General features: G+C 40.9%; 2 protein-coding genes across 2 annotated transcripts; both read left to right on the top strand.

Moving 5' to 3' along the window:
* The first annotated feature begins 6 nt into the window (after positions 1-6).
* LOC122132670 lies at positions 7-3,277 on the top strand. The gene is made up of 6 exons (XM_042707288.1): positions 7-77; positions 517-613; positions 810-897; positions 1,417-1,547; positions 1,798-1,955; positions 2,205-3,277. Exons 2-6 carry the CDS (start codon positions 519-521, stop codon positions 3,275-3,277), a joined length of 1,545 nt encoding a protein of 514 aa, XP_042563222.1. The 5' UTR covers positions 7-77; positions 517-518.
* Positions 3,278-5,065: 1,788 nt separating this feature from the next.
* LOC116224189 (zinc finger CCCH-type antiviral protein 1-like) lies at positions 5,066-9,011 on the top strand. Its single transcript, XM_042707287.1, has 7 exons — positions 5,066-5,529; positions 5,629-5,767; positions 6,288-6,639; positions 7,063-7,104; positions 7,514-7,634; positions 7,987-8,152; positions 8,622-9,011. The coding sequence occupies exons 1-7, from the start codon at positions 5,252-5,254 to the stop codon at positions 8,787-8,789; spliced, it is 1,266 nt and encodes a 421-aa protein (XP_042563221.1). The 5' UTR covers positions 5,066-5,251; the 3' UTR covers positions 8,790-9,011.
* Positions 9,012-9,840: the final 829 nt, after the last annotated feature.

The following is a 9,840-nucleotide window of genomic DNA, read 5'->3' as shown; positions in this document are numbered from 1 at the left end:
AAAGCGTTACCAGGAAGACAACAATGCTGTAGTGCTCTTCACAGCTGGTAATAAACACTATGAACTGAGTTTCAAAGGTAATACACCTATTGCATGTCCTACATTTATACCACTGTCTATACTGTACATATATATATATATATATATCTTATTATTTATATTTTACCACTTCATATATGCACATACTGTACTCGCTGAACTGCATTTTGTTGTCTCAGTACTTGTACTCTGTGCAATGACAATAAAGTTGAATCTAATCTAATCTAAAATACCAACCTAGCATCTTGCTGTACTAGCGCTAGAAAGGGTTACATTACATCAGTGGGAAATATGCACTGTTTTGCCCTGTATCTCATTACGAAATGTGTGCATTTAGGCCATTAACCAGTTGATAGATAGAGAGAGAGAGAATATGAGAGAGTGAGAGAAAGTGTGTGGGTGAGAGGGAAAGTATGAAAAAGAGGGTTTCTAATATTCCTGTAATACTGTAAAGCTAACAGACTGTCACTCTTACAGATATGGAGCAAAAGAATGTGTACTATGGCACCCCGAGACAGGTTAGAAGAAGACCTGAGTTCATCTCATCGGTTGGTGTCCAAACCACCAGAACCAGGTATGGTGGTGTTAGTGCTAGTAGCAATACCTCAATGCTACTGTAATGGTTGTAAGGCTTTAAATATTAAGCTTGTGCTTCAATCACAGTGGTCTTTCCATGTTCTAATAATCCATTATCTGCGGCATATGATATACATTCACTGAGGATTAATAGACAGTGTAGGGACTAATATGTTGGTGTCTTGTTACTTCAGCAAGAGAAGAGGCCCCGTATCATCACAACATGGCAGAGGCGTACCAGGATACTGGGACAAGTCTGCTGTGCCTGAAACAGGATACAAGGTTTGCCTGTATTTCTGTTTTTGTTCCTTACTATCTGTACTATAGGGAGAGATTAGTTGTCCCACCCGGCCTCGAACCCATGTCTACAGAGTAACAAACTGGCGCCCTGATGCAAAGACCCAGGCTCATTGGCATCGCAGTTGGAGTGCCATCTCTATATTTGAGTATGTGCTCTGTCACATATTTATTATTCCTTAGTCTCACCACGGATTGACCAGTATTGTGAGAATGTGAAGAATTTTCTATTGCAATTATTACAATATTACAAATATTACAATATGCTATTGTTTTTGAAATTAGCAAAGCATTAAATCAATTGTTGTTTTTAAATGAGTAAGCAATGTTTAGAATGGAATCTATAGGTTCTGTTGATTCCATATAGACACTAGTTGTACTCACCCTTTAGTTAGTAAACCTGTGTTTCTAATACTGACTTATCTCATTTTAACAGCTGTGCTCGTCTTTATTACTACAGCTGACCTGTGTGTGTGTGTTTGTGTTTATCTCCTGTCCATACAGAGAGTAGCTCTGCTAAGTACTGACCGGGACTATCTGAAGGTCCAGGAGCTGTTCTGCAAGACACTGAGCGGTTTTGACATCATCAGTATTGAGAGGATCCAGAACAAGGAGCTCTGGGAGGACTTTCAGACGTAAGCATCTTGCCAACTATGTCAACTATTCCACTGCCAAACCATAGCAACTAAAACACAGCAAACAGAAGACTATGTGTCACCTCTTGTCACTGCCACCAATAATTATTCCCTGATAAATCCTCAAGGAGAATATACCATAGTTGGGCCTAAAGCAAGGCCTTATGGGATAGGCCCAGCTGGCCCATAATATCACCAACTGAGTTGGTTTTGTACTGGTTTGTTTGTTTTTGTTTATTTCTTTCTGCAGGAAACGAGAACGTATGACGAAAGCCAACAAGGATAAAAAGTACGTCGCTGGGGAACGTCTGCTCTTCCATGGCACAGATTCCAAGTTCATTGATGCGATCTGCTACCAGAACTTTGACTGGAGAAAGTCTGGAGCCAATGGAACGGTTTATGGAGAAGGTGAGAAGGTGGACAGAGATGCAAAACTCTGGAAGATGATGTGTCATATAGTCATATAGGGAAGTAGTCATTTCATTTTTAATAAACCTACCTCTCTTTTTCCAAAAACCATCATATGAAAATTCTAAATTCATATTCATCATTTAGATTTTTGTCATTTTTAGAGTGCAATTGTCTTCATTCAATCATTCAAAATTGCTTTACTTTCAGATGTTCTAACATGTATCACTTTTTTATGATCATTTGTAGGATGCTACTTTGCCCGGGATGCCCGCTACTCCAACAGCTACACCTCTGACCACAGCGTGCGCTCCATGTTTGTGTGCCGCGTGCTGGCAGGCAGCTATACCCGAGGGCAGTCTCAATATCGCCTGCCGCCCTCCATAGATGGAGGCCTGCTTCTGTATGACAGCTGTGTGAACGATGTCCGCGACCCTTCTATCTTTGTGGTGTTCGACAAGCAGCAGGTCTATCCCGAGTTCCTCATTACCTACACTGAGCACGTCTATATTACGGATCTAACGGATCCTTCTCCTGATTACGCTTCTTCTGCTGTCTCCGGTTTACTTTCTCCTGTTAAGACCACTGCCACTTCCACACAGTCCAATTCTCTACACAGCTCCACCGCTCTTACTAGCATAACAAGTGCACTAAAAACGGTAACCGTGTCCACTTTGACCTCAAGTTCATTTGTGTCCCCGCCTTCTGTGGTGTCAAGTCCATCCTTGTCATCTGCCAAGCCATCCACAGCGTCTCCCCAAAGTTCTGTCATGAATCCCATTCTTTATCTTCCATCATCCAGTCTGAAACCAGCCCAGGTTTTACCTGCAACCAGGACCTCCGCAGGGTCAGCAACTCTGCCTGCTCCTGTTCCAGCCTCCACTTCTTCAATGCTGCCAAACAGTCATCCTGTACAGGCAGTTCAAATACGAAAGAGCGACGTCAGTAGTGATGACTGGAATTTTGTAGATTCATTAAACATCCCCAGTTCTAAGAGCACATCAACAGCCCTGTCTAATCCAGGAAGATCCAGCACCTCCGCACTAAACCAGCAGTGGGTTCCCAAACCGGTTCCCAGTCGACGTCTGTACTCGTCGTCAGATGCATCTCTGGTCAGCTCCACTGTGAGGTCTGCCACTCCAAAGTCAACAAGTACAAGAAGGGTGTCTCCTCCCCGCCAGTCCACTACAACCTCCTCGTACACCGAGTCAGTGGTCACTCTTCCTACGAGTCAACGAAGCCAAGACCTCTATAATGTCCCCACAGCTACTCGGAGACAGAATCATGAAGCAAAAAAGAAAGAGGAATGCATCTTGCTTTAATGTCATTTTTTAATTGTTAAAACTAATTTTCCCATCCCTACTACTGGAATAAACATGTACTACTCAGTCCCACTTTCTATATCTCTTGCTCGATTGAAATTGTCAATGTATATTCTGAGGCACTAGTGTTTACTCCGCAGGTGTCTTCAAGCAAAAGTAAGATTTCATGGTGTCTGTTCTGTGCAGAGCGCCAGACCTGTAGCACAGGTGTGTTCCAGTGTATCTTGGATTTGCATGTTATCACATTGTATTTGCCATTTAAAAAACTAAAAATACAAAACATTAAAATCCTTAATAAATTATTAAATCAAGCAACTGATATATGTTTGCCATCATTTTGGTGATGAGTTGTTTCATTTGAGATGGCTATCCACAGGTTTGGTGGTTTACAGGCAATATGCCAGTACATACAAAATATGTCATTTAAGTGAGGTAGTTAGCAAACTAAAAGTATCAAGGCATCCTTAACTACAATTAACCCTTAAAGGACCAGATCCCTGTGGAGGTATATTTTGATGTAACAGATTGACAATAAATGTTTTTTTTATTCTTATTTTGTTTAAGAAAGAAAGCCTGTTTCTGCCACACAAACATTTACATTAAGTAATTTAGCAGACAATTTTATTGAAAGCGACGTACAAAGGAGAGAACAATCAAGCTACAAAAACATCAGTTTCTTTTACAATTTTCAATTTCCAATGTTTGTCACGAGATTTCAATGATTGCGTCATCATGTAACGGAGGAAAAGGCTGGAATTCCAACAAGGCATTTCCGGCAGCTGAGAAAAATGGTTTCTGCGGGAGAGAGTCACTCCCTCTGGCGTGTACTTTGGGCATCTGTAACTTTGCAGACCGTAAAAGAAAGAAGAGTGGAAGAAGGAAAGAAGAGTGAAGAAAGGAAAGAAGAGTAGAAGAAGGAAAGAAGAGTGAAAGAAGGAAAGAAGAAAGGAAGAAGAGTAAAAGAAGGAAAAAAGTGGAAAAAGGAAAGAAGAGTGGAAGAAGGAAAGAGAAAACAAATTAGAGTATGGAAGGTGTCTCTTAATATCCCTAGTTATACAGTTGAATGGAGAGGGACAGAGAGAAGAGGAGCCTTGGAACCTTGAAGCAGGTGTCAGTGAAGCACAGGTGCAAGCCAGTTTAATGACCCTATTATGATGTCATAATGGCCCAATGTAAGTCAATGGGAAATTTTGTATTAGTTTTTCTTTAATATCTTAAAAAGTATAGTGTTCAGAAAAATGAAAAATACATAGCATAAGTGTCGTTTACAAGACCTACGCGACAAAGTTTGAACGAAGTTTCTACGTTAAGCGGTTCGAGCTGAATTAATCGCAGAAGTCGGTACAAAGAAGAAGAAGTATAAGAAACGAAGGAATAATACAGGGCATTTCATGCACTGTAAAAAGTTAAAGCGTTAAATACATTCAACTGAAGAGAAAAAGTAAACACAGGTGTTTTTAAGCAAAAAGACTACACGTTGCGTAATTGTTACGTTGTGTCATATAGTTATATATATATATAAATACAATAATATTAAGTTAAAGCCAACAGTAAAATTGCGTATTGGTGAATCAAATAGGTAATGTATTTTGATATTTCACGTCCTACTTCCAAATTCCATCATCTTATTCCACTGCAGCAAACCCATCATGACCCAGAGACATGAGGACTTTTGAATGACGAGGATCGCTGTGCAACCTTATGAACTCATACCAGGTTGTGTTTCAGAGCGGGGTTGCCTTTTTTCGCTTCAATGTCAAAAATCAGACAGGATTTAATTGAGGATAATTTGTGCCAGATACTATCCCCCACACTTATTTTTAACAGAGGATTTATACTGCGACTTGGCAACAGCTGAGTGCATAAGTTTCGTTTACCCTTCGTCACTATTCTCAACCGCCAACAAGGAAGTTTTCTCATACAGGCTTGGCCAGCTGTTGCCTTTGCGTGTATTAGGACTTGTCTTTCCTAACAATGTCGGAGGCGAATATCTTGAAAATCATTTGCGGTAACGGAGGGGCGATAGATTATGAGAGACTCCTTGAATTAGCTTCCGGCTTTCCAGATATAAACTGCTTTGAATTTGATTCACTCATCGAAAATGAACAGTTATTCTCTCTGACGGAGAACAGTGGCGTCAAACAAGTACTAGCCAAAACAAACGTCAGACTCTGCAAAGTGAGAGACTGCACTGGCTGTAAAAATCTTCATCTTTGTAAATTGTATCTACATGGAGAATGCACATGGGGAAGGTAACGTTATATCACATTATCACTAAAAATCTTCACATAACACTGAGGCTCTCAAAAAATTGAAAACAAATACGTCTAAATATTTTGTCATGTACGTAGACGCTGTGGTTACGGGCACAATTTAAACTCGCACCACAACGCCAGAGTTCTCTCAGAACATCAACTACAGAGGCTTAGCAGAGCAGAGATCAGGCAGTTACTTTTGCACAATGACAGCCCACATGTCCTGCTTCCACCGGTAAGTGTTTCTATCAAATTATACTTTCAGTCCAATATCACTAGGAATTGCTGGTACGATGGCCTTGTTTGTTCTCGATAGGCGCGTTGAAGGTCTGTCCAGATAACAGCTAAGCCTAATAGTGGGGCAGTTAAACTCTTTCTATATAGTTTTATATAATTCATTTTTTATAAGAATTGTGAATTTTATGATACACGCGTCAAGAAAAACTGGTAGACAAATTACTATAAATGTTGCCATGTTCAAAGTGCAATAGGGTCTATTGAATAGACATTATGCCATGAGTGACCAAGCAGTTGTATTGTCATGTTTTGATTTAACGAAAACATGCCACTGATTATCTGTGAAGATGGAGGTGGAGTTAGAGTTTGCTCTAATCTTTTTTTTACTAAAATTTCCTTTGGGATTAAAAAGTGTCTGCCTGTCTGTCTGACTGAATATGTGGGGCATAGTAAATATATGCTTGGGCTATTTGCATTCACTTATTCTCCCTATCTGTGATGTGATTTCCCTTAAACAGCTCTGTATGAGTTACAACCATGGTGAGGGTGACTATGGCCGATGTGATGACAAGGATAACTGCACGGGGCTTCACATCTGCGAGGGCTACATTCAAGGCACCTGCGACTCCGGCGACTGCGGCCGGTCACATGACTTCTTCGAGCCCCACCCGATGAGGACCCTGCGGGGGAGGGGTGTGCCCAGCGGAATGGTGGGATCCATGCTCTCCGTCTACCGGAACATCTTGGTGCTCAGAGGCACTCTGAAGTCCAATGCTGGGGCCAGGACCAGAAGACGCAGAAGGGGTAAAAGAGGAGGCGCCACCACTACCAGTGGTGTGGCTAAAGACGAAAGCAGTCCAGCACGGCCAGGTAACTGCTTTAATCTGACCCCGAATTTCGTGACACACAGACACAAAGCTCTATACTGCTACTGTAAGCAGGATATATTTGATGTATAGCAATTTTAGTAAGATGGTCTGTGAAAAAAAATGATCTTTTAGACTTTTCTGAGCTCTGTAATCAACAACAACAACAACAACAATAGCAGTGTGGTGGAGATGTATTAACCAATTGGGAAAGTTCCAAGGAGAAGGGTATACCAACTTGCCACTCATCTTGCCTTGTGAACTGTGGCCTGCTTTCATGGCTACGTTTACAACAACAAATTAAAGTAACCTGTTTTTTTTTCTTTAAATCCAAACATTATATTTAAAGCACTCATTTTTTTTTAGATGATAGTTGTCTTTGAGTCTCACAGCTTCCAATGTCTGACTGTAGCTCTTTTTGTCACAGAGATAAGTGAAATCTGCCTGCCTGCTGATTGCAAAGAAGGCAGTAAGTTCTTTGTGTTGACTTCTATTTGAGTGTAAACATATGGGGCCAAATGTATCAGTCTTTACATACAACTTGCTGTAGGACTAGGTTTTGGTTGAAAGAATACAGACATCCAAGCAGACATCCAGTAGATCCAATTGTATACATTGAAAATGTAAATAGATTGCTATTTTTTAAGTACAGTTTAGCTTATATCACAGTATATATCACATTGTTTTTCACATTATTAGTTTCTTTTCAGTTTATTGACATTCTTGATCACCGGGCAACAGGGGTCAGACTATTGATTGGTTGATGATTGTTGGTAGAGCTCACCATAATGTTTCCACAGTCGTCTGGTCACCCAAGATAACACACAACAACCCAACTGCTGCATTATTATGACATGAACCCTTTGTGTCTGTTGCAGACTCCAAAATGCCCTACCAGTGGCAATTTAAGGCTAGAGAAACCTGGACCGACTTTTCGATCAGTGAAGACATCGAGAGGGACTTTTGTAACCCAAGCTGCGCTAGCTTCATCGCTTTGAGGTCCAGCATCGTGATGTGTTGTATGGATTTAAACCAGTGTGTGGGGGGGCTATCTAACCTATTTGGTGATGAGTTTATAGCCTACTTTGTACTGCGGTAATACGGTTCAGGGTTTACCCTTTAGCCTATTTGTTAGAAGGGATAGCTAGCCTGATTGTTAATACAACATGTGCCTCACATGAACTGATTCAAAAACTGGAATGATAAAAAGCCATAGCCAACCGTATTTCATCTGGCCAGATTTGATCCGTTACTCTTTCCCACCCAACATGTAGAAATGTATAGTAGACCACTGGCCACACAGATAATATCTGTAACAGACATAGTCTTATGTGTGCTTTGTTTCCTGCAGTGTGAAGTGTGACCCCGTTTGTTTTGATACCATGACCTGCGGGCCCCATGAGGTGCGACGGCTCTCCACAGCCCCCTCCGTGCTCATGCCTGACTTCATCCTCACCACCGAGTGGCTCTGGTATTGGGAAGATGAGAACGGAGAATGGGTCCCCTATTCCTCCATAGTAAGATCTGTTGATCATGTACTGTACAAAAATATGCATGCAACATGGAACCAAATCTCTTTACTGAGCCAAAGTTCATACAGGAAGTTGGTCAATGTGTCCACCAATCTAAAGGAGCTTCTGCAGTTATGCATATTGTTCTCATGTGTCACCTCAGTGGAGAGGATTTAAGATGGAGGGCATATTTTTGTGGCAGCCTCCCAGTTTAGGAGTTGTGGTCATTTTCCAGAGCTGATGTTTGAAGCAATGATGACTGAATTCAATGCAATTTTATTTATATAGCATCAAAACAATAAAATTGTCTGAAAGTGTGTTTTTTCCATCGTGATTTTAGCTCCCGTCATTAATTTGGTGTAGAACTGGTTGTCTTAATGAAGGTCGATGCCTGTTGCTTCTGTTCAGGGCATGATATTTAACTGTTAATGAATGCCATGGTCTAGTGATGCTGTGATATTACAATTCTTCACAGAAAGAGAGTCACAGGATGTCCTCAGTGTCCTCCAGTGATCTGGAAAAGCGTTACCAGGAAGACAACAACGCTGTAGTCCTCTTCACAGTTGGTAAAGAGCACTATGAACTGAGTTTCAAAGGTAATACACTTACTGCATGTCCTACATTTATACCACTGTCTAGATAGATGGATACTTTATTAATCCCGAGGGAAATTTAGGTAATCTAGTAGCTTATACACTTATACAACTCACCGACATACATACATAAATCGCATATACATAGGGAGAACAAATTCACACGGAGTGGGGGTGTTTACAGATACAAGAATGGGTCTGACCCTATGGTACAGAATGCAATGATTGTGATAGTGTCGATGTCCAGGAGGATAGTGTGTCTATATATATATACAGCTGCGGAAACAGCTGCGGACCTGTCATGGTCAGCCAGACCTGAATACCATTAAAAACCTCTGGAATGTAATCAAGAGGAAGATGGATGGTCACAAGCCATCATACAAAGCCGAGCTGCTTGAATTTTTGCGCTAGGAGTAGTATAAAGTCACCCAACGGCAATGTGAAAGACTGGTGGAGAGCATGCCAAGACACATGAAAGCTGTGATCACTATTTGGGAAAATCCCCATCTTGGCAACCCACTGTCTATCCCTTAACTGGCTTTCTTTGTTAGGTAGCCTGGTGACTTGACAACATAGGTCAGAAGGTCACAGACCGGCACGCCAACAGTAAATAGGGAGCTTGAGTTTTGATATCTTGCCTATATGGGGGGGGCTCTCGTGTTTCAGTTACGGTACTGGTTACTACCCCACTCCTTTTGAACATGTTCTCCCTATGTGTATGTGATTTGTGTATGTTGTGTCTCGATGTTACTGGATGTCCTAAAATTTCCCTCGGGATTAATAAAGGATCCATCCAAGATCAAGTTACTGCTTACTACTCATTAATCGTATGAGTTACTAACATTTATAACTGGCAAAAGGGAGCCTTATTGTAAAGTGTGAAACACATCATCATTTATTAATCAGTAACTAACATTTGTAACTGGCAAAAGGGAGCCTTATTGTAAAGTGTGAAACACATCATCATTTATTAATCAGTAACTAACATTTGTAACTGGCAAAAGGGAGCCTTATTGTAAAGTGTAAAACACATCATCATCTATTAATCAGTTACTAACATTTATAACTGGCAAAAGGGAGCCTTATTGTAAAGTGTGAAAC

Source organism: Clupea harengus, unplaced genomic scaffold (genome assembly GCF_900700415.2).
Source record: "Clupea harengus unplaced genomic scaffold, Ch_v2.0.2, whole genome shotgun sequence".
Lineage (NCBI taxonomy): Eukaryota > Metazoa > Chordata > Actinopteri > Clupeiformes > Clupeidae > Clupea > Clupea harengus.
This window is presented reverse-complemented; position numbering and strand designations above follow the sequence as displayed.

What these genes read in the sequence shown, in the direction of transcription:
- LOC122132670 (XM_042707288.1), top strand. Translation starts at nt 519, where the DNA reads ATGGAGCAAAAGAATGTGTACTATGGCACCCCGAGACAGGTTAGAAGA. An exon ending in GTCCAAACCACCAGAACCAG is followed by an intron (nt 614 to 809) that starts GTATGGTGGTGT and finishes TTGTTACTTCAG; the next exon opens with CAAGAGAAGAGGCCCCGTAT. An exon ending in TGCCTGAAACAGGATACAAG is followed by an intron (nt 898 to 1,416) that starts GTTTGCCTGTAT and finishes CTGTCCATACAG; the next exon opens with AGAGTAGCTCTGCTAAGTAC.
- LOC116224189 (XM_042707287.1), top strand. Translation starts at nt 5,252, where the DNA reads ATGTCGGAGGCGAATATCTTGAAAATCATTTGCGGTAACGGAGGGGCG. An exon ending in GGAGAATGCACATGGGGAAG is followed by an intron (nt 5,530 to 5,628) that starts GTAACGTTATAT and finishes TCATGTACGTAG; the next exon opens with ACGCTGTGGTTACGGGCACA. An exon ending in TGCTGATTGCAAAGAAGGCA is followed by an intron (nt 7,105 to 7,513) that starts GTAAGTTCTTTG and finishes TGTCTGTTGCAG; the next exon opens with ACTCCAAAATGCCCTACCAG.